This window comes from Brassica rapa, chromosome A10 (assembly GCF_000309985.2).
Source record: "Brassica rapa cultivar Chiifu-401-42 chromosome A10, CAAS_Brap_v3.01, whole genome shotgun sequence".
Lineage (NCBI taxonomy): Eukaryota > Viridiplantae > Streptophyta > Magnoliopsida > Brassicales > Brassicaceae > Brassica > Brassica rapa.
Genome location: NC_024804.2, coordinates 11714696 through 11740278, shown reverse-complemented (window position 1 = coordinate 11740278; position 25583 = coordinate 11714696). Strand labels below are relative to the sequence as shown.

Below are 25583 nucleotides of genomic sequence, written 5' to 3'. Positions count from 1 at the left end.
CTCAAGCTTCTTCTGTAGCTGTCCATCATAATGGTTTTTAGCCTGGTATGGAACTCCATACATTGGATGTCTTTCATCTTCTGAATGGGTACATGGTAGCGTTACCTACATCGGATATTTTTGCTGAGTAGCCTGTAAGCCTGATACAGGTTCTCCTTCTTCTGTAGCTGTGGACTTGAACTGTAATCTATGCCGCTATGACTTCTCTTCATTTCAAGGCTCAAGTTACTTTATCACAAAGAAATTCTCATTTAACTAACTTATTCATCAAGAAAACATGGACACTTAAATTTATTTGCACTAGATGTTATCTCTATAATATTATTTGAGAAATCAGTTTCTTATGTGTCGTTTTCACATTAACTCTCACGATGGTCGACTACATTAATACCCTTAATGAATTAAAAATATTAAATAATATTATTATTTTTTATTTAGTTTCCTTTTAAAAAGTTTCTAAAAACATATACATATAATAAAAAAGGAAAATTTTTATGAAGTTAAAAAAAAAATTGAAAACGAAAATGTATGTATATATAATATGATTTCAAAAAAAGGAAAGTTCACAAAATAGTAATATTACATTTAAAAAATATGTTTAAATAACCTAAAATATACTTTTAAAGTAATAAAATATTTTCTTTATATCTATATTTTCTTAGATGAAAAATATAAATTTGTATATAATGTGATTTCATTAAAAAAAATTTACACAGATAATTTTGATATTATAAAAAGAAATAACATTTCTTTAAAACATAATTTTAAACAATACAAAAAAAATCAAGGTAATAGAAATATTTTTATATATCTATCTATTTTCTTATGATTACATAAAATAATTAAGTAACATAAACTGATATATGTTTAATTGACTAAAAATAGTTTATAATTAGTATTATTGAAGTGTTTTATTTATTTTTTATATATTTTTTTACTATAATATCTTCCAATTACAGCCAAAAAAATATCGATAAATTATATTTTACTTATATAATATTATTTTCAAATAAAATCACAATTTTATTTACTGCTTATTTTTAAGAGATATTAAAAAACAAAAACAAAATTACAAATAAAAATATTTTGATCAAATAGTTTCAAAATAGTTTAATGAGGTAGATATATTATATTTTATCATTATTAAAGTTATTTGTTTTCTTACAATTAAATTTTCTTTTAAATTTTATGTTTTATGTTTGTGGAACTTAATATAACCATAATCAAAATACCACAGCAAATCTGAATTCTCATTTTTAATATTATTTAAAATAAATTTTCATTCAATAAATCAAAGGCATAAAGTTATTTAGATTTTATAAAATATTTTAAGTAATGTAAATATTAATATGTGTTCATGAGCTTCCAAAAATGATATCACCTACTTATGTATGTAACTTCCTATTGAGCATCACTTTATTTTATAATATATTTTTGAAAACATCAACATAGAATTTGATAAATATTATGAAAATACATGCACAATTAAACGATAAATAAAATTGATTTGATTTGACTTAGTTATAATAAAAAATAATTATATTTCATTTGAATTTGAAAGAATATATGTAACTCAATATACTCACAACATGAGTGATTAGACTAATCTAACTTATATCAAAAATCATAGATTTAACTACGATAAGAATATATAATTTTATAACAATAGTAATTTATTTTATAAATGTAAATCATAGGACAACTCAAAACATATTAAAATGAAAATAAAATATTAACCAATTGTTACAATTTAGTTATTTTCTAAAATTTATTTATATGCATTAGACTTCAGAATATTATCGTTATATTAATTTATATAATTTGAAATCAACCACTTTAGTTTATTTTCTTTATTTTATTCTAAGCACAGTATATTTGAAGTTATACATAATCTTCATAAAATATATTTACATATTTAAGACAACAACCACCTAAATGCAAATAAGAAATTAATCAAAATTTTAATATACTTAGAATAAAAATTATTATAGTTAGATTAGAAGATACAATCCAAATTACCCAAATGATAACTAAATTGACTATAAAAACAACAAAATCGATTAAATATAATATATATATAATCATATGTATTATTAAAGTAATATAATATTATAAATATAAATGATGCATACAAATTATAAATTAATTTAAAATTAAAATTAAATAGCAAACAGTTATTATAGTATATTTACTTCATAAATATTTATAACCGTGCTTAAGCACGGAAAAATCATCTAGTTAATGTTATTTGCGCATGTTAGATGAAAATGATCCACATGGTTATTTAACTAGAAACATATCTTCAGTATGAATTAAAAGGTAAAGCCTCTAGTTATATAGATGTCGTGAAAACAAGGACTTGAGAACGCGACTTCTTGTAGTATTATATATCATGTGAGTATAATTCAAGAAAGCCTTTCATTTAAGCAACTTCGCACGGTCAAATCTCAAATGTGATGATTGTTTACTGGAGAGGGTATCACGGATCATTATCCTATTTTCTAAGGTTTCTCGGGTTCGTACTATCAACACACGGTTTTCCAGACATCCGAGTATGATATATATTCATTCAAATAAAGACATTAGCGCGTATTATATAAGAAAAATCACGATTCTTTTACTTAATGTGCTTGGTGTGAGCTCATTAAATTGCAACTGCGGTTTTTCAAGCCCAACAATCTCTAAAAACCCAACTCTACCTTTTTTTTCTTGTCATCAAACCCAATTCTATCATTAGTTCAAATACTGGGATGTGTATGGTTTAACCAAGGTAACTATTTTTTTTTAGTGGAGTTTTTTTACTCTTTTTTCTGTTTTAGAGAACCATTCCACCAATCTTCTCTAATAAAATGTCTTTGACGTTTAGCTTCTAAGACATCACAAGATTAAAGTGTTGTCCGTTCATTTCCGTGGTAGAAGAATTTAAGATCGATTTCAAAACAGTTAAATCTTTCTTTTGAAAAAGGCTTTGATTTGTATCAACGATGTAAGTTGTTTAATCTATTTTTAACATTTAGATTCTTAATTATGCAACAAATGGTTATATTTTTCTGGTAAAAAAACTGTTAGAGTTTGTTTTAGTTCGCATTTAATATAAATAATACTTTTTGATCCCATAAACTAAGTTTTAAGGAAGTACTTTCTTATAGGATTGGGAAAACAAACTGAGTCTAAAATCTAAACTGAATCCGACCCAAAAAACTAAAATCTGAACAGATCTAAACTCTATAAATACCGAATGGATTATCTTTTGTGATATTTTAGGTTATGAGTCTTACATGAACTGATTCCGAATCCAAATGAAAATTAAGAAAATCTAAAAATTTCAAAATTTCAAAAAAAAGTTTGTACCAAACCTTTTCAATCCTTAATATGTTTCTCACATACACTAAGATATTATTGCGTACCAAAAAATAATTATCTATGACATAAATAACTAACTCAAATAATTAGTGTAAAATGTATCTTTAATATTTGGTCAAAAATGATGTTTTTATGTTTGGAAAATTACATAAAAATTCAATGAATTTTTTTATGTTTTTATGACAAAAAAACAATATGGTTGTTTTTCCAAAGTTTAAATAGTGTTTTCGGTTTATAAAAATAGTAGTTGTTAATTTTAGTTTGTTTACGTTTCATTATGTCTGATTCACATTTGTACATGGTTTTGGTTTGTCATGATATGTCTGATGTTGTCACGCATAGTCCAAGAAAGAGTCTCGTATAGTTAATATGCAAATCTCTCAAAATTATTTCAAAAGGAAAGCAATATTGTTTGAGTAAGTCACATACACAAACTTAGTGAAAACATTAAATTTAATCAAGTATAAATCAATATTTTTGGAACCGATAACTCGATTAATCCGTAACCAAACTATTTTTAGTTCAACTAAATCTTGGATATATACCTAAACCTGAACTGAACCTGGTTAAACCCAAACATAATCCGACCAAATTTTTTATAATATATGAATGTGGTTGAAAATTATGAACTTAAACTCGAACCGAAACCTGATTGGGACTCCGATTGCCTAGTCGTAATTCCTTCGTATAATGACTGATGTTTTTACTTTTTATTTGTATATAAAAATTGATATTGTAGTTTTAGTTAATGCTTTTACTTACCTTAAAATATAAATTTAAATATAATCAATCTTTTAAATTTGGAAGTAGTAATAATTTTGAAAATAAACTCAACAATTTTCCTGTCCGATGAGTAGTTAAATACATTATCCTAGGAGACAAGAACCATAATTAACTTTATATCTCTCGTTCTATGTTACATGTTAGAGCATTTCTAACTTATTGCTATATTGATATTAAATACTACAATAGAGAAAAAAATTGCTCAAACTCATTACTACATTAACCTATATCTATTTATAGAGAAAATAGCATTCCTCTATTAGAGTTATACTATTTTTATTTTCAAAACAGTCTTTTAATTTTCAAACTTTTATAATTATAACTAAACAGTTATTTTTTTATAGAAAAATACAGTTTTCATAAACACAGAATCAAAATTTTTATTTACCTTATAATCTTCCAATGAAACTTTAATTTAAAGAAAGTATAATTTTATGAAAATTTTGTAAAATTAAAACTAAATAGGGTTAATTGTCAACTTTTATAAATAAAAGATAGTTGTTGTAAAATAAAAATAAGATCTTTTAAAAATTGTTTTAGAGGTAAAAATAAAAGAATACATTGGAGAGAAATTCATGTCTATTATAGTGTTATTTTATTTTGTAGGAAAAATATACATTAGAAATGATCTTAGAATCTTACTATTAGAAGAAGAGAAAAATAGCAGTAGACAATTCTACCATTTACTTTATTTTATTTTATATATACAGTGGTAGAACTAGGAGATTTTATCATTGAGGCACTATCATAGAATTTGAATTAATTTGAGGCGTTATCATAGGTTATAAGTCATAGACCCCTGAGCTTTTTGATAATTACCTAATTTCCCCTAAGAAGTGTAATAAGCTAGATTAGCCAACAATATCTTAATCCGAAATATTTTAAAAATAATTATCATAAGATTAGTTAAAGAAAATAAAAAATGAACCAGGGGCAAGTGACCCCATTCCTATGAACGTAGGTCCGCCAATATACATATATAATAATAATCTCTGCATCTATTAAATTCTAGCTCCGTAACAATTTTCGCATCTGTTCGTGATAAGACATAGCCTGCTTAGAATTTGTTATCCCTACAATACTATATGAGACATATTATACATAAAAATGGAGATATATTAGTTAGCTTGCATAATATAAACCAAACATATGTAAAACAAAAAAAAATAGAATTAAAACGGAAATAATTTGAATCTTTGACAGGTTATCATATATGTACAGACTTTTGGATTTATTTGTGACTAAATGGAAATAATTTGAGGCCTTATATATCGTCATTGATAAGCAAAGGACCCCAAAAGGGGTTGGGTGAAACGTCTTTGTAACTTAAAAGTATTGGTGGCGATTGGTGTATTGACATGATAACAAGGACCCTCACGCGCACCAATGGTAATTCATTTTTATTGCTATTTTATCAACCAATTGTTTCCCATAAAGAAACAAATTGTCGACCAAAATTAAATGATTATATTAACCTAAGTAATTAACTTGATTCGAGTTCATACAATCATACTGGACTATGAAATTGGTGGTTTCTAGGTGATGATATTTTCGATTTCCATGCTATTTACTTTGGGGATAACCTATCACAACTAGTACACCAAAATTGTAAGAGAGTGTATTCAACTAAAAATTACAAATTTATTATTATTTAAACATATATATATATATTTATATATATAAATTCAGTGTTATTTAATTTGATATTTGATAAACTACTTTGAAATCTACTGTTATTAAATATTCATTATGTTTCTAAAATGTTGTATGTTTTGGTAATTTTATTAAGAAAATTAAATTTTAATTATCAATTTAATATTTTCTGATTAACTATTTTTAATAATTTATCAAATCAAAATTCAATAAACACAATTACTTTTGAATTTAATATTATTATCTAATAAAATACGTTAAAATGTATAGAATGTATCGTGAAGTAATTTTTTTTCTAAAAACAGTTGAAATGAAAAGTATATTATAATTTGTGTACTATAGGATCACTGTAGTCATTTTAAAATATGTATGCTGAGTTTCTTAGTTTTTTTTGTCATTTTTGTGAACGATAAAAACGATTGTTTCCAACCACTACGTGCCACACTGTCCGTCTTTATATTATACGTTTTTAATACATGAATACCAAATAATTAAAACTTTTTTTTCAGAATCTGAATATCTTCTAAATAGCTTACATATGCTAGTTAATCTAAGTTCAAAAATCATCTTCAACAATTAGGAATAACCATTGCAAACGTTACATACTGAGTTTCTTAGTTAAAAATATAAAAAATTAAATTTTAAAGTTTAGAGTAATTTAATAAAAACCATATTTAGTCTCATTTCATCTAAAATCATCAAAGAACTTAAAAAAGTCAAATCATTTTAAATTATAGTTTGGATATAGTTTGTAAGAGTCAAACCAAAATCTACGTAGGTTAGATTACACTTATGATTAAAAAAATATCACATACATGCTTTTAGTTATAAATATTTTCTTTTTTAAGTGAAGCCCTTTTTCAAAAAAAAATTGTAAAAAAAATTAATAATAAAAGAGGTTCGAAACAAAATCTACGTAGATTACACTTGAGCAATGCCGGTTTCAATAATTAAAAAATCCACTGAAATCTTGATAATACTTTTTTTTTTTGTTAAAGGGTTTTCATTAATAAAGGAGTCTAGTACATAGGCAAGTAAGCACCATTTTACATAATACAGAAGAAGGAAGAGGGATCAGAGACATCACTGATAGGAGGAGGAAACAGATTAGCTAGTAAAACCAACAATTATGGAGGGTCGAACCAGAACCTTGCAAGGCGGGGGCCTAGTGGGTGGCCGAGAGATAACAGCGCAGAGCATTTATCCCTCAGAGTTTCAGATATGTATCTCATGATACGAGCAGGTGGATGAGTTAGACCCTCATGCGAACGTCTGTTCCTCTCTTTCCAGAGCTCATATATGGAGGCCTGCCACACCTGAAGAATTCCCAATTTAACCATAGCGTCAGGATGAGCAGTAGGCAGCCACAACAAAATATCAGACCACAATAAAGGCACTGAAGACAAGCGAAATCTCCTTAGTAAGGATCGCCACACCACTGAGGAGAAAGAGCATTCGAAGAAAAGGTGATTTCGAGATTCATCACCCTCCCCGCACAGCAAACAAATGGGTTCCACGTCAACATTCCAAGATAGAAGGCGATCAAAAGTGGGGTTTCTATTGAGAATAAATAACCATGTAGTGGTTGAATGCCTAGGAATAGAGGCCTTATGCCACACCAAAGGAGCCCAGATTTTGCAAGACACCGATCTTCTGATAGCGTTGAAAATTTGCTTAGAGGAGAACTCTTTGTTTTTTGCTCCATTTACTGACCAGACTGCTTGATTCGAGCCAGCAGACAAATGCAGCGTAGAGATATAGGACAGAAGCAAAACCTGATTCTCTGATCTTGCATTAGGAAGCGCCCAACCATTACCATTGTGGAGATCTGCAACAGTTGCACTTAGAGGGATACCAAGAGAGGTATCAAAACCTAAAAAGTCTCGTAAGATGCCATATGGTGTCCAAGGATCCCACCATAAGAAGGTTGAATCTCCATTCTTGATCTGTATACTGATAAAGGGTAAAGCTTTATGCCTCAGAGAGAGTATCGATCTGAACATCCAGGAGAACTCATAGTTCTTATCAGATAAAGCCCAGAAAGAGCTGGAGGATATGTATTTTGATCTCAGCCAGGCGACCCATAAAGAGCCTCCCTTGAAGAATATCATCCATATTAGCTTCAGGATGCATGTTTCATTGACTGACTTCAAATTTCGAAGGCCCAGACCCCCTTCAGCCTTTGGCATTGCGAGATCCTCCCAAGCCACTTTAGCTCCCGTTGATATTCCAATAGTACCATGCCATAAAAATGAACTGCAGAGACTATTTATTTTCTGCAGAACCGACTGTGGGAGTAGAAAAGCGGACATCCAGAAACCTGTGATGCCGGAGATCACAGAAGAAATAAGAGTTAATCTACCTGCCATAGTCAGAGATTTTGACGTCCAAGAACCAAGTTTCCTCTTTATCTGGAGCAGAAGGGGATCATAATCCTTCACCGAGAGTCTCTTGGAACTTAGCGGCAGACCCAGATATCTAATGGGCAGTGGCGCCCGATGCAAATTGAAGCTATCAGCAATTAACTGAAGAGTATCCTCAGGGACTCCACAGCTGAACATGGATGTTTTTTCGATATTAACTGCTAGGCCTGACATGTGTTCGAACTCCTTCAAAACCTCCAAAACACCCACCAAGGAGTCAACAGATCCTTCTAGGAATATTAAAAGATCATCGGCAAAACATAGGTGGGTAAGCTGCAAGTGAGAACAGTCATGATGATAAGCAAAGGAGCCAGCATTAGCAGCCTTATTAAGCATCAGAGAAAGGACATTCATCATCATAACAAAGAGTATAGGGGATAAAGAGTCTCCTTGGCGTAATCCAGTCTTGCCCTTGAAGTAACCTGAAGAAACCCCGTTAATGCTGACCGAGAAGGAGGGAGAGCATATGCAGGTCCTGATCCACGAGATAAACTGCTGAGGGATAAAGTATGCTTCCAGTGTACTCAAAACAAAATCCCATCGCACCGAGTCAAAAGCCTTTGCTATATCAATCTTCAGGGTGATTTTGGGGCTATCTGATAGCCTGTGATAACCCTGAACCAACTCAGATGCCAACAGGACGTTCTCTAGGAGGAGCCTATCCGCGACAAAAGCAGTTTGGTTTGGTAAAATTAGACCAGGCATAACAGACTTTAGGCGGTCAGAAAGCAGTCTAGTGATCAGCTTGTACTGTGTATTCAAACACGCAATTGGCCTAAACTCCCTTATAGTTTCAGCTCCCGGCCGCTTGGGTAACAGAATCAGGGACGTCGCGTTTAGAGACGACGGCATGAAGCTGAGCTCAAAGAATTTTTGAACTGACGCTGTGAATTCTGATCCTAGAACTGGCCATGCACCAATGAAGAACTCTACTGGAAAACCATCTGGCCCCGGTGTTCTATTTTTTTTCATTTTAAACAGAGTACTCTGAATCAACTCCTGAGGGAAAGGTATAAGGAAATGGGTTCTTTGTTGATCAGAGCATTTCAGAACAATAAGAGCTTCCAAAAATTCTGGTAGCTCAGGACAGAAGGCACCTCTGACTGAGCACAGTATTGACTGAAAATGATTGATGGCTAGATGGTGAACCTCCTCAAGAGTACTAGTTCGAGAGCCATCAGGGTATAGCAGAAACTTAATAGCATTGCCTGAATTCCTTACTTGCGTAACCCGATGATAGAATGGAGTATTCTGATCACCATGACACCTCCATTTGATCCTCGATCTCTGCATGAAAAAACTGTGCTCAGCTAGTCGAAGAGAGGACCAGATATCTCTAGCATCCAGTTCAGCCTGTATGTTAGAAGAGGAAGGATCATTTAGAGCTAGGAGTTGTTTGAAACAAAGATCCTCATATGCCGCAGCTACCCGCTTTTCTATGTCGCTGTAGTTATCTTTAAGAAGAGTTTTCATCGGACGCTTCAGCTGCTTTAACTTGAAACCGAAGTCTCTGAGAGAAAGAGCCCTGCTCCCTGAAGAATCCCACACCTCTGCAACTGAATCCAGAAAGGATTGGTGCTTTAGCAGGAGATTATAAAATTTAAATGGCCTAGTACCAAATCTTGGAGGATCCGATTTGAACTTAACAAAGCAGGGGCAATGATCTGAGAACTCTGGAGCCTCGAATAAGGCATGACTAGACGGGAACTTCATAACCCAGCAACCATTTGCCAAACATCTATCGAGTTTCTTTCCCACTGGAGCTGATGGTCTGTTGTTTAACCAAGAGAATTGCGGTCCTGACCAAGATAGATCAAATAATCCCAAATCCAGCAGACAGTCACCAAAATCTCTCATGCCTCTTGTAGTTCTCACTATGTTTTCGTTCGAAGTTTCAGAGGGATGCAGGATTTCAATAAAATCCCCCATTACTAGCCAAGCTTTGTCATGAAGGCCAAATGAGACAGAAGTGTCTCTCAAAGATAATCACAGCTCATTCCTCTCCGCTTCATCATTTGAGGCATAAATGGCTGTGTAGTAAAAGACCCCGCCATCCTCCAGCTCCACTTCACACGTAATAGATTGCAGGTCTGTATACAATACCTTGATTTTTATTGAAGGCTTATAGATAATCCAAATTTTTCCCAAGACCGAGTGGGAGTAATTATCAATCAGTGACCAGTCTGATCCAATAGAAGACAAAATAATATGCTTGCTTGCTTCCTTAACATGAGTCTCCAAAAGCGCCCCAAAAAATATTGACCTACTATACAGCCAAGTAGATAACGGGCTATGCTTTGATGGTTCGTTTAAGCCTCTCACGTTCCAAAAAAATGTTTCTGACATAGAAATTAGTTATTTGAGTGATCGTCCTTCCAACCAAGTGAAAGGATACCACCGGAGACTGGTGAATTTCGAAGTTTGCGCTTCTTCTGCTTCCTGGTTACAGAGGCCGAAGAAGAAGGCGAGAACTCTGTTGAAAGGACTATCTTATTACCCTCAGTAGTCTCTTGATCCGAAGTATGAACCTGCAGCAGCTCAAAGTTATTTGAAGTGGTAACTGGCGTCTTGTTTGCCACCACCATGCTCCGCTGCGCTGATCTAGGGGAGACCTTGATGAAACCATCAGCATCAGGAGATATCTCCATAGATTCACTTATTACCAAGGAAGAAGAATCGGTAGCCAATTTGTCTGAGGCCAAGACCACCACGAGCTGAGCAGGAACAGAGGGAGTTACCGGATCCAGATCTTTTTGAAAAGAGGAACTCGTCTCAAGACCCTTCTCCTGAATATCCTTTTGAATCTCCTTAAAGATTTGTTCCTGAGGCACAGCAACAGACTTAGAGGAGGGAGGTATTTGGCGCCATTCCTGGTTCGGGGCCGGGGAATTAGGTTTCTGAGACTTCTTAGAAGAGGGTCTGTGCTTATCCTGGTTCTTTGCACGGTGAGGAGCAGCTGGGCATAGAGATTCCTTATGCGCTCTTTCCCCACATAAGGAGCATAGCGGGGGCAGCCAAGGATAGATTACATTTAGAAGAAGGATGCTACCATCTTCGCATTCAAGTTCAATCTCTGCCGGTAGGGGCTTGGTAAGGTCCACAATAACTTTGACCTCCGCAGAAGAGATACTAGTGAAAGGCTTAGAATCAACTACTTTCCCCAGTGGAACACAGACGTTACTTAGACCCTCCGGAGTGATTAAATCAAAGGGAACATTGTTGATTGTCGCCCAAACAGGAGCTTTATCCAGAGAAGGCGGGTTTATACAGAATTCTGATTTCCATTTTGTAACGAAAAACGGGGAGTCACCCACTCTCCATAGCTCGTGCTGCAAGATACGGTTACGAAGCACTGGAGAAGGGATGTAAAAAAGATAGGCGTTCTTAGACAGATGATTGATTGTAACGCGCCTGTCTTTGCCCCATAAGTAGTTGAGGACTCCCCAGATCTTACCATAAGAGGAAGCTTTACCATAAAATATTCCAACAATGTAGTCACTGTGAATCTTTGCACCTCGTTCGAAAACCCCATTTGATATACGAACCCTAGGTCTGCCTTCGGCCGAAGTAGAAACCGGGGCATTGGCCAACTGTCTTGATAATACTTGAAAACGTGTTTTAAACCTTTACTGTTTTTATCATCGTTTTTATGAAGACCCAAACAACACCATCCATAGCTTGTTAGTTTTAATTATCATTTGATTTAGATGATGATAATTGTAACCCCAATTGAAAAAATTCACCGCACCGTTTCAAGTTATTTAATATTTATTAATGTTAGTAAACAAACTAAAATTATTTCTGCGACTCATGTTCGTATATATTAAAGTGCTTTTATTCAGAACATGTTGCCATGTTGGTAGGGGAAGATCAGAATCCCGTGGGCACACTTTAATCTTAGAAAACAGAATAAAAACCAAAAAAGTTTTAGATGTACCTTTTTATGGAAAACTATATTATCAAATAAAATTGTTGAAGCTCAATATCCACGATAATAAATATTTAAACCTGCTAAACTTTAAGACAGAGCAAAACCTCTAATTTAATGATTTCGTTAATATCTAGTCGTAATAGGATCTTGTTTCAAATGTGATACTCATTACCCTTAGATATTGTAATTTCAAACCAAAATCTCAACCAAGAAAAAGAAAAGTAGTATTTTAATATGTCTAAAGAGACATCAAAGGGTGGACATTTTGTCCTCCAATCACTTTGTTTCTTTTCCAATAGCAGTGTCACTATTAATACACCTTGCACTATATGTAGAAATGATTAAAATGTGTATTATTTTGTTTTCCCCAACAACTGAATTATTTTGCTTCTGAAAGTTACCCTCGGTTTTGTTTTGAAGTGGATTCTGAAATATTCAATGTAACAGAATGAGCTTTAGTGGAATTAAAATTGCCATCGATTATTATTGTTTTCTTAAAGAAAAAGCCTACAAAATTAGTTTCTTTTTGACCAAATTAAATTAAATTAAATTCTTCCGAGAAGTTATAGTTAGCACACATGATCAAATCCTATAATTAAGAGTAGTGTCGCATGTTCTTTTCTAGTCCTATTTTCTGTTGAATATAGTAACTTAGTTTTTATCAAAAAAATAAAATAAATAACTTAGCATTTTTTTTAAGTAAGCTTAACGGCAATTACGTTTATAATAACAGTGTTGTTCCAATGCAAATATCTCACAATATTCAAATAATATCAACCAAATTATCAGAGTTACTAAAATGGATCAACATCGAACTAGACAGGGTCGAAGATTAATATAGTATATGTGAACATTATAGTTATATACTAATTAAACCATTTTAAACGTGTTATATGTTTTTTCACGTAACGCTGATGGGTCTAATATTCGATTCGGAAGTCCGAAGAGACGCAAGCTTCAGATCAAGATCAAGTTCACCCGAGTCACCCGGCTCGGATACTTCTGGATCTTGATATCCAAGACAAGGATTGACTGATCCTTGTTTCCAAACAACATCTGTGGTCGAACCAATACGATCATTACCTGGAATTGTACTATTTTCTTCAAAGTTGCCGGCGAAAACCTGTTGAACATATAAATTGACAAACATTTTTATAACTCACCAAGAAGCTATATGTTCATGTATATTTATTATTGTTTGCACAAACCTTAAATTAAGTAAAACTCGACTTTTGTTGATAAAATATTGACATTAATATGTAAAATAAATAGGAGTCTTTTTCGAGAAAAAATAAATAGGAATCTTCTTACCAAAACAGTATGAATTTTCTTTTAAAATCTTTGAAGATGTGACCTTTTCCGTTATGGAATTTCCTTCACGATTTTTTTTTTCAATTTTTTTCTTCTTCAAAGTTTCGTACGTAGAGTTAAAACTCTTTTTGTCATGTATACACTATATATAAAGTTTAAAACTTGCCATGTCGAAGAGACTGGTGCGGCGTCTCTTGTGATGGAGAGTGGTGGCCTGACGGAGAAAGTATTTTTGAGCATGACTTGCCACTTGTGTCGGAGATTTTGTGACGACAAAGTTTCTAGAGATTCCTCTCCAATCTCCTTTTCCAAGCTTTTCTAATCCAATTAAAAATGTACGGTGCTCTTCCTCCGTCCATGGAACCCCTATTCATTTAAAAAATATTCATAATCCTATCTAAAAAAGCCGAATCTAAAGATCGGGTTGTCGATGCATCATTTTGTTATTCACAATGAAATTTACACATATATTGCATGCTCTTGGAAAAGTTTGAAATCTAGTCTAATCGATTAATTGACATAGGGGAATAGTTGATTATAATACGCTCACCTGTCATATTTTTGTGAGAAGCGTTTAATTTTATATAATGATATATTCTAAATTCTAAAATATTTCAAAACCAATCATAATCTAATGAAAAAACGCAAACAAATATGTAAAAATAAGTCAGAGTTGTAACCCTTTTTGCGGTCGGGTGTTCTGTGGGTGAGACCGTCGGAGAGATAACCGGCGAAGGAAGAGGAAGAGGTAGAACATGCGGGCAGGCAATCCATGCTAAAGCTTTTCTTCATTGCAGCGGCTAAAAGTGACGACGGCGGAGGAGGAGGAGGTGGCGGAGAAGAGCCTCTAGCGTCTACATGAACACCAAAGAGCCTAATGACTCTTGTTTTGTAAGAAGAACATGTCCTTGAGTTATGTCCTACGTTTCCACAGTGTGAGCATCTTCTGCCCATTACAATGAACGAGAGAGAGAAATAGAGATGATGTTGATGAAGAGAGATTTGGGGGTTTATGTAAAATGGTGGAGAGCATAGAGAGATAATATGATTGGATAGACCAAGTTTATTTATTAGAGGATTTCACAATTTAGATTATGTAGTCCAAGTTGGTGTTTTCTAATTTTAGCCAATAAGAAGGCGAGCTTACACTAAAAATCAAAAGGGGAAACATGTCATAATCAGTGGGGTATTAATTATCATTAATATGAACTAAGATGTAGTAGATTCTTATATAATTGATCTGTGCTCATTTAAATCAATCTTAATTTATCCTTCACAGTAATCTAACCCAAGTTTCGTATTATGTTTTATAGAATCTGTGATTTAAAGAACGACGTATAGCTATAAGTTATCAATAACGGAGTGAACAGAATAAGCTATAATGAGAATGGAATCTATGTATTTATATACTATCATAAAGGTCCATATCTTTCTGCAAAAGAAATGTAGCTTTGTGGTTGAGAGGGAGAAGACTTGGATCCTCCAATAGTTTTGGGGAGGTGGGTAGTTGGATAACCTAATAAAATGAGGAAAATAAAACTATAATAATTTCCTCTTTCTTTTTTGTAAATTAGAAACGACAAAAAGGTCTTATTGATTTGAAAAAGACACGTAATATATATTTATAGGTTTTGTTCGATAGAATATAATTGGGATTTTATGTTTCTCCAGTATATTAGTTGGACGGAAGAGTCATCAATATATATAATTTTATTTTACCAAATTGCTTGATATTATCAAATATTATAATCGATTATGTTTAGTCGACCAAGCACTACTAGTACTACCCAACATGCATTTACTATTATATTATCGTGAGAACTTAGAATTGGTCCGCAGTATGGAGATTCTATTGTTAAGTTAGGAATGGCGAGTTAGTAGTATTGCAGGACAATGATTCATATTCGATCATAAAATAATCTTTTAATCTTGATTCCATCTTGCATATATATATATATACATTATAACTGATCAATTATAGCGTTATATCCTACATCGATTCTATATGGTTTATACTTAATGCGGATTCATATTGATGCTATACAAATCTATAGATGTTGATTTTATCCAACGAACATATAATATTATTATATGATATGATGGGGGTTCATGTTGATAATATAATAATCTATGAATGCTGATTCATTTTCTTTTGTCAAATATTAATGTTGATTCATATGGGAACAATAGTGGGGATTCATGATTTTATCATATGCCATTTATGTTGATTTATTCTGCCAGCATATATCAGAAGAGATGGAGTCCCAAAATTCAAAATCATCGTTTTTTTTTGTGCCGAGCAACTAGACGATTTTACTAATACATAAGTATCATATAACAAATGGTGACCTTAGCATATAAATTTTCGTGACAAATATGAAAAAGCATATATTTTTGTACAATTTTGATAAAACAACTCAAAACATAGTTCTCTAATATCTTAATAAAATATTATTTAAGGGTGCGATAATTAAATATATCAATTCAATAAATTTTGTAATTTATAGACAAAACAATAACACAACAAAATTTGAAATATTTGTTTAACCTATCGATTTCTTTTCATGAGAATCCAGCTAAACAAGATAAAAAAATAATTAGATTTACAAATATTTAATTACTATTTTATTCAATTTTGATTAATTTCAAGTTGTAATAATGTATCTTTTTGAAGTTACAAAAAATAATATTTTTTCTTTATTACACTAGCATTATATATAGATTCTATATACACAAATAAATATAATATAACAACATAAGCTTCTTTTCCCCGATTCATATGAAAACTTTTTAAGTTATCCACCAAAGCAAATTAATTAAATCAATCAAAATTTTAAAATACAGCAAATTAATATATAATTTTATTTTAAATTAAATAATTTAAAAAGTGTATTTTCATTAAAAACAAAAAATTAAATAAATAAAACTGATTTGATGGTTATTTTTAATGACATATATATATATATATATATATATATATATATATATATATATATATCAATTCTGTGAAAGAAATAGAAGCTTAATATGGAAAAAAATCTTAAATACAAAAAACTCTAAAAATTAACAAAAAAAACTAATAAAAATTAAACTATGATATCACTTGAAAGCTTCTTAGACAATATTAATAAAATATTTAAGCGATAATTAGACAAAATTAATTTTTTTTTGCGAGCCAAAAGTTTATTATTAATTGACATTAGTTATTTCAAGATGTTTAAAAAATGATGGACAAAAAATAGGATGAACATAAATGATATATGAACTATGAATAGTACTTTGTAAAGCTGACTCAGATAACACATCTACACATCTATTTCCAGTCCTTTTCGATACATAAATTCAATTTCTCTAGAGCAGTTATTCCACAAAGAAATCGTATGATATATTGTTTTGATATTCATATTTGTTTCTTGATTGTTAAGAAGATTGATAACTGTAAAAACGTCTATTTCGAATATGATATGTCTATAACTGAGTTTCCAACATGAGACAAGTTTGTTTAAAAAGTAAATAATTTTATTTTTTTTATATTATATAATAAATATATATTATTTACTGATAATAAAAGTATAGTTATTCATCTATCACAAATATCTATGCAAATATGTGAATCAAGTACAACAATCAAACAACATAATGATTTTTACAAAGAAAATTTAAAAAATATATTTATATTATGTAGTCTTATTTTATATTTTTTAAATAATGTAATACAATATAATACATTATTTTTTAGAACTGAGAAATATATATAATATCTTATCCGCCGTTAAAAAATCTAGTTGTTTTAAAAGAGGATCGGTGACTAAACCAAAAACGTTTTCGGATCATAAATTAATATGGTTCGACCGAGTTTGATTGTCCTACTTAAGTCACAATATACAGAGCGATGATAACTTAAAACTCCAAGCTATCACAACTTCTGATACAAATCCTGAAATCCACATTCGAACTTATTAAAGCATAAAACTAAAAATTTAACTGATAGACATACGCTTAATGACAGGAAATGACATAGGGTTCAAGCATCAACGAGATTGGTTTCTTTCAGTAGCTTGGTCGGTGACAGAGGCGACTTCGCCGGTACGTAGGAGTTCTTGGTCATTAGGTGGTTGGCGGTTAGCGGCTTCAGCAGCTCTTCTCAATGCTGATCTTTGGGCTATGGCTGCTGCTTTAGCTTTTCTGGCTTGGGGGCTCTGTCTTTTGCTTCAAAATTATCGTTGGAGAAGCTCAGTTAATCCACCAACAGGATTGGCTGCTGGAGGATTCTCTTCATCGTTTCCATTTGCTTGTTGACCGTTACACGTGAGCAGTGCAATGCAACGAGTAAGATGGTAGTAAGGATAACAGGCCCATCTAATGATCTTCAGACCCATCATGTTGAAAAACTCTAGGGGGCGAGTTCCAAGCAAGAAGAACGAAGCTAGTACGCTGATACACCCAGGAATAGCCACCTAATACGTAAACTGATCTGTGCTGATCAGGATGAGTAAGACCATGGCAGATAGACCCAATAGTAAGGATACGACATCGAGAGTCTTCTTGTAGCAGAACCAGATGTAGGGGATAGAAATCTCGTACGCCTTGAAGCTTAGGTACAGAACAAACAACACACCGAAGATGAACAGTTTCACAGTGGGCTTCTCATTTGGTTTCTTGGTTGTGGTGTTATCGTTCCTTGAAGCTGCTATTGCTGTGAACACCAGTGCGATGACAAGAGAGTTGATCAACAAAGCGTGGAGAGCATCGAACATGGTCTTGTGCCTGAAAAAAGTTAAAACAAACAACATCAGATCTTTAAATAACAGCAGAAAAGAAAAATTAATAAAGAAGTGTGCATTGAAAACTAGATGAGCCGCTGTTTCGTAAAGATGCACACTTTTAATAAAAATAAAATATGAATCTGAAAAACGCATGCATTTGCTGACAAAAATGAAAAAAGCTACGCATTCAAGACCCTTTGGTGCTATCTTTTGAAAAGATCCGCACAATAATTTTAGCATTTAAATGGCTAATACTAAATGTCATTATATGACAAGTTTACAACTGATCTAGAAATTAAAGAACATTATATGAGAAGCAAATGAGAAGTTTGTACAGATCTAGAAATTCTGTAAAACAAATATACCACTCTATTTTTTCTTCGGTCACAGCTAGCAGAGGCATCTAAACTATTAAAACAAAAGTACAAATAAGATTCAACCCTTATTTTTCCTAAATAATTACAATGTAATACCACTGGTATTAACTCTAAAACTTTATTAATTATTCATAGTACTCCACAGCATATTACATTAAGCAATAAAACTCCCATTAACTTTTTACCCCACTAACAAGCAAATCATAATTTAGTTAGACATAGCATTAAATCAAAAATTAAATTTTTTTCTATCGATATAGTACATTTAGTTGTTAAGAGATCAAGTAAATATTCCTAAAATTATTGAACATCTTACTAACTTAAAATAACTAACCCCTAAATTTAAGCTATGATATTAATAACAATAATAAAAATACTTGCCGTTATAATTTTTTATTATATTCCTACAATGTATATTATTCATTTGCAAGATATATTTTTTTTGTCAACACAAGATATATATCTAACAAGAATAACTTATGTTAATCTATAACTTTGTTTTTTTTATCACCATAGAATACATTATTAAGTGATGAAAAAATACACTACTAAGTATTAATTAACAATAGGATGGGCAAAAAATCCGAACCGAACCAAACCAAACCAAACAGATCCATCCGAATCCAAACCGATCCAAACCAAACTAAAATATATGTCTAAATCATTTCGTTGAAGATTTTATCAATCCAAATGGTTCGGTTTTAAATTGAACCAAAAAACTGAAGTATTTTTAAATTAGATTAATTAAATATAATAATAATATTAAGATTTTATATATTTAACCATTTAACCTAAAAAATTAAATATAATTTATATTTTACTTCAAAATTAACAGTAAAATGCAACTAAAAATAAATTAAAAGAATATGAATCTCTTACATTAATATCACAATTGAAAAATTACTTATGATATTGATCTTAGGTTTAATGATAACAACATAAAACTATTAGATTACATCTTCTACGTGCTTATTGTGATGTTTGGCTTTATGTTTAAAAATGAGAAAAAAAATAATGATTTCATGTCAAATGATGATTTGTTTATATTTTTGTAACTGGACTTGAAAAAACTAAAAAATCAACACAAATGAACTAAACAAGCACAAACCAAACTAGAACCAGATGAAGAAGGATTCTCTGGGGGATCCGCTGGAGGATTCTCTTCATTGTTTCCATTTGCTTGTTGACCGTTACGCGTGAGCAGTGCAATGCAACGAGTAAGATGGTAGTAAGGATAACAGGCCCATCTGTTGATCTTCAAACCCATCATGTTGAAAAACTCTAGGGGGCGAGTTCCAACCAAGAAGAACGAAGCTAGTACGCCGATACACCCAGGAATAGCCACCCAATACGTAAACTGATCTGTGCTGACCAGGAGTAAGACCATGGCAGATAGACCCAATAGTAAGGATACGACATCGAGAGTCTTCTTGTAGCAGAACCAGATGTAGGGGATAGAAATCTCGTACGCCTTGAAGCTTAGGTACAAAACAAACAACACACCGAAGACGAACAGTTTTCACAGTGGGCTTTTCATTTGGTTTCTTGGTTGCGGTGTTATCGTTCCTTGAAGCTGTTATTGCTGTGAACACCAGTGCGATGACAAGAGAGTTGATCAACAAAGCGTGGAGAGCATCCAACACGGTCTTGTGCTTGAAAAAAGATAAAACAAACAACATCACATCTTTAAATAACAGCAGAAAAGAAAAATTAATAAAGAACAATATAAGTGTGCACACCTTTAATAAAAATAAGAGTACAAATAAGATTCAACCCTTATTTTTCTTAAATAATTACAATGTAATGCCACTGGTATTAACTCTATAACTTTACTAATTATTCATAGTACTCCACAGCATATTACATTAAGCAATAAAAATCCCATTAACTTCTTACCCCACTAACAAGCAAATCATAATTTAGTTAGACATAGCATTAACTCAAAAATTAAATTTTTTCCTATCGATATAGTACATTTAGTTATTAAGAGATCAAGTAAATATTCCTAAAATTATTGAACATCTTACTAACTTAACATAACTAACCCCTAAATTTAAGCTATGATTTTAATAACAATAATAAAGATACTTGCCGTTGTAATTTTTTTTATTATATTCCTACAATGTATATTATTCATTTGCAAGATATATTTTTTTTGTCAACACAAGATATATATCTAACAAGAATAACTTATGTTAATCTATAAATTTGTTTTTTTTATCACCATAGAATACATTATTAAGTGATGAAAAAATACACTACTAAGTATTAATTAACAATAGGATGGGCAAACAATCCGAACCGAACCAAACCAAACAGATCCATCCGAATCCAAACCGATCCAAACCAAACTAAAGTATATGTCTAAATCATTTCGTTGAAGATTTTATGAATCCAAATGGTTCGGTTTTAAATTGAACCAAAAAACTGAAGTATTTTTAAATTAGATTAATTAAATATACTAATAATATTAAGATTTTATATATTTAACCATTTAACCTAAAAAATTAAATATAATTTATATTTTACTTCAAAATTAACAGTAAAACGCAACTAAAAATAAAATAAAAGAATATGAATCTCTTACATTAATATCACAATTGAAAAATTACCTATGATATTGATCTTAGGTTTAATGATAACAACATAAAACTATTAGATTACATCTTCTACGTGCTTATTGTGATGTTTGACGTTATGTTTAAAAATGAAAAAAAAATAATGATTTCATGTCAAATGATGATTTGTTTATATTTTTGTAACTGGAATAGAAAAAACTAAAAAATCAACACAAATGAACTAAACAAGCACAAACCAAACTAAACTAATTTGGGTTGACTTTGGTTAAAGTTTTTCTAGACCCAAATAAACCAAGCCGAATTCAAAATTAAACCGAAAAACCCATCCCTAATTAACATGGTTACATATATACAACTATATCAAAACAAATTGCTAAAAAAAAATTGACATTGCAAATTAAAATATCATCTGCGCGGACGCGCGGATCAATGTCTAGTTATATTTTATGGGGAACTACACTATAAACATCTTGTTGTCAACTTCTATTTATAAAATTTATTTGATGTGTAGCCTAGTTAGGTCATAAGAAAAATGACTTTATTAGCCCTTTTAGTATGAGTTATTTACACTACACATTTTGAAGTTTTGTCACATTTGGGGACACTTGTCACTAGCAAAATGGTTTTATAGTCGTTTTACAGATATACCCTCTTACCTATTTGTTTATTAGCTACAAAAATGGATATTTTTGTAAAAGATTGTTTGTCCCAAAAACTTATGTGCCAGCAAATACCCACAAATGGATATTTTTGTAAAAGATTTTTTGTAAAAGATTGTTTTACAGATATATCCTCTTACCTATTTGTCTATTAGCTACAAAAATAGATATTTTTATAATAGATGTTCTCTGTAATTAGAGCATCTCCAATGGTGTTACCACCATTGGAGTCCTTATGATTATTAAACTAATTTTTTTTTTTAGAATAGTTAAGGACTCTAATCAAAATAGAATGTCCAATGGTGTTCTCCAATTTGGAGTCCTTAGGAATAAATTTTTTTTTTTAAAACATGTAATATGATCAAATGTGTATGACCAAATGTGTATGAAAGATTTCTCAATCTTTTTCAAAGTTTGCTGTTATGAATGAGCGTTACCAATTTTCCCATCAAAACTAAAGTTTCCAAACTCAGACAATGAGACTGACAAAACAGAGATACATACTAGTTATTGATATGTTTTGCTAACCTGCTGAATAATTTTTCCAAGCAACTCCAAGTGCCGCTGTGTTCAGCAACTCCAATTGTCCCAAACTTCAGTTGAGCACTAAATTTCAGAGCATGTGAGATCCTTGTGAGCATGCCAGAACATTCAAATTCATCATACACATGCATCTATCTATCAAATCACACAATTTCTCATCTCAATTTCAAGTGAAGCTTCAATGAATCTATCTACTTCATTAACAAGTTTGAACCAGAACAACGCCATTATCCGATGTCATATGTGAAACGAAATCGACACAGCAGTAACAAAAAATAGAAATCGAAAGGAGGATACACAAACTCAGATTCTTTTGATGGCTTCGTCGACAACAAGTCGATTAGGAGACTTCTTCCTCTCAAACATAGCTGTTCTGGGACTATTTTGCAAATGCTAAAACCTGGAGAGACTATCTTGTATGAACTTGCCATCCAAGCTGATACGATCAACCAACTCGTTGAAGATGGGAGCAACTTCGCAAGCTTGGTTCCAGTAACTTTCAGGGAATGGAGTCGGCAGCAATGCGATGGGGGCGTGCATCATCCCAACCCCTGGAACTGTTCCTGATCTCTGTAAATCAAAACCTATCATCAACACTATCTCTAACAAGTGATCAATCAATCAGCTACACACAAACGACTCATAGAGATTCAAAGATTTTGACTTTTGCCTCAAACGTTGAACCCAACATCAAAAGACAAGAACTTTGAGAGGACTAACTAACCTGATAAGTTTTGTCACCGACGACAAGGCCATGAAGGGAAGACCAAACGAGAGCATCGTAGATGAGTTTCTGAACAAACCCATTGTCGAACTTTTCGAAATCGAGGATGGGTTTCGGGGATTCCATCGTTAGTGAGCTCAGACACCTTAAAGTTGCAGGCTTTCTCAGATTTAAAGGGCACTGGATAAGGAAGCTTCTTGGAAAGAGAGATGTAGGAGAAGACAAAGTAGTAGTGGCAATGAAAGTGGAGGAGGAAGACTAAGACAGGGGAGAGCAGCCACCGACCATTTGCTCCCATCTTCAAAAGAGAGTGACATAGAAAGAAACTACAGAAAACGCTAAAAGGAAAAAGACCACGTCAACAAAGATTCATTCATTTTAATCCTTAATTAAAGACTGTTCCTTAGCTTATTTAGGTTTTATATTATTATTGTATTGGTATTTGCTTAGGATTATGTACTAAGGATTCATTTACATCCTCCGTTGGGGATGGTCTAATGGGCTCCTTATGGTTATCTCAAACCTAAATCATTTAACTTCATCTACGTTAAAGTAGTAAAGGAGAAAGACAGGAGTATTATTTAACTAAATAGTCTCAAAAACCCAACACAATAATGATGTTTATTCCAATTTTAAGGAAAATATTTTCACAAATATTGTTGTCTCTGGGTATTTAAGTGGCTGAGTAATAGATGAGGAGAAACAAAGATTATTATTTTACATTGGGTTCATGAAAACGTCTCCTTCTAACATCCGTAACACCTGAGACATATAAGCAAGCACACAAATTGACAAAAGGTTATCAACTTTAAAGTATTTTTCAGATGAGCTACTGCAACAAACCTGAGACATTCGTGGCCTAGAGTTAGGGTCACGTCGAATGCAAAGATAAGCACATAGCGCCATACAGTAAACTTCTTGTTCAGAGTAACAATTCATTAGACGTGGATCAAGAAGCTCTTTAATAGCTTGTTTCTGCAACAACGGTCTTTCCTGAAAACAAAACAAAAATATTCGTCTTTGTAAGCATCACATAGCCTTAAACACTGAAACTTCAATTGATATTCATAGTTTGTTTTACCCATTCGGTGAGACATTGTTGACCTTTAGGACGTTTAATGTCCATAGCTTTTCTTCCAGTGATAAGCTCAACTAAAACAACACCAAATGAGTAAACATTTGCTTTCTCTGTAATCTGTCCACTTTGTGCATATTCAGGTGCCAAGTACCTGAACAAAAAAAAACATAATACTTTAAGCTTCATTAACGTGTTCAACAAGTAAATCAAGAAGAAGAATATAGTACCCGAAAGTTCCAATCACTCTAGTTTCAACTCCTTTATCTCCTTCTGGTTGCAATCTCGCTAGCCCGAAATCTCCAACCTAGAAACGTTGTAAAGTTTCAAACTTTGCACACACTCAAAAGAGCAGAGAGAGAGATTGAGCAAAAACGTAAGAGTACCAAAGGCTCAAAATCATGAGTGAGGAGAATATTGTTAGGACGCATGTCCCTATGAACAATGCAACCGACTCTGCATTCTTCATGACGGTATCTCTACCCACGAGCTGCTCCAACCGCAACCTTTTGCCGCGCTGACCATCCTAACGGCTCTTTTCCCAAACCTATATCAATCTTCCCTTTATTAGCAACTTTTAATGAAATAAACAAGAATGTTATATACATACCTAAAGTAGAAAGCTTTTACCATAGAGATGAGAATGCAACGACCCATTGCAGATATACTCATAAACAAGCAGCCTCTTCCCATCTTCCACGCATAGTACAATAAGCATCACCAGCGTTCCGATGCTGTGCACAGCTCAAGACCTCAACTTCAGAGCAGAACTCTCTGTCACCTTGTGTACTAGCAATCTTATACTGTTTCACAGCAATGATCTGACCATCTGGTAACGTTCCTCTGTTTGACAGGACACGCGTCTCCGGTCTGACAGTTCACCGGCGGAAACCGATCATCGTTTGCGATCAGCCAAGACACGATCCCGCCTCCTTCAAAATCACCATCGACACGATCAGCCAAGACACGATCATCGTTTACTACATTGCTATAGATTTGTGTCTCAAATCCATTAGTTATATTATTTATATACATTCCATAGGAAAAACATTTTATACAAACCTAAATATAATTAAGTAATTCTTACGAGTAGCCGGTATTAATAAGATGAGTACTAGTTTTTCCCACTACTTATTACTTGACCCATATTTATAAGCAATACATTTTTGTGCTTTGGTATTCAACTTGATAACGACAAATACTTGTTTTTTTCAAATGAGTACGAAGCAAGTAGCGGATATGGGACAAATACCGACTATTTTTGCCCAGTCTTGTGTATATCAAGCAAAAATGTTAAAATAACATTTCTACGAAACAGGTTGACAAAAAAAAACATTTCTATGAAACAGAGGAAATCGGTAACTGGTAACAACTCCTGTGTTGGTAGAACTACTAG

At 32.3% G+C, this 25583-nt stretch overlaps 2 protein-coding genes and 1 long non-coding RNA gene across 3 annotated transcripts; all 3 read right to left on the bottom strand.

The window, feature by feature from the left end:
• Nucleotides 1-12853: 12853 nt before the first annotated feature.
• Nucleotides 12854-15931, bottom strand: LOC103845112 (transcription factor MYBS3). The gene is made up of 3 exons (XM_009121946.3): nt 14145-15931; nt 13631-13830; nt 12854-13276 (listed from the first exon to the last, which is right to left on the bottom strand). The coding sequence occupies exons 1-3, from the start codon at nt 14416-14418 to the stop codon at nt 13055-13057; spliced, it is 696 nt and encodes a 231-aa protein (XP_009120194.1). The 5' UTR covers nt 14419-15931; the 3' UTR covers nt 12854-13054.
• A 1408-nt stretch (nt 15932-17339) lies between these two features.
• LOC103845111 lies at nt 17340-23878 on the bottom strand. The gene is made up of 3 exons (XR_004452525.1): nt 23113-23878; nt 18596-22958; nt 17340-18231 (listed from the first exon to the last, which is right to left on the bottom strand). It is a non-coding gene; the product is annotated as an uncharacterized LOC103845111 (long non-coding RNA).
• Nucleotides 23879-24666: 788 nt separating this feature from the next.
• LOC108870129 (probable LRR receptor-like serine/threonine-protein kinase At4g30520) lies at nt 24667-25222 on the bottom strand. The gene is made up of 3 exons (XM_018655364.1): nt 25014-25222; nt 24818-24921; nt 24667-24761 (listed from the first exon to the last, which is right to left on the bottom strand). Exons 1-3 carry the CDS (start codon nt 25220-25222, stop codon nt 24667-24669), a joined length of 408 nt encoding a protein of 135 aa, XP_018510880.1.
• Between the last annotated feature and the right edge of the window lie 361 nt (nt 25223-25583).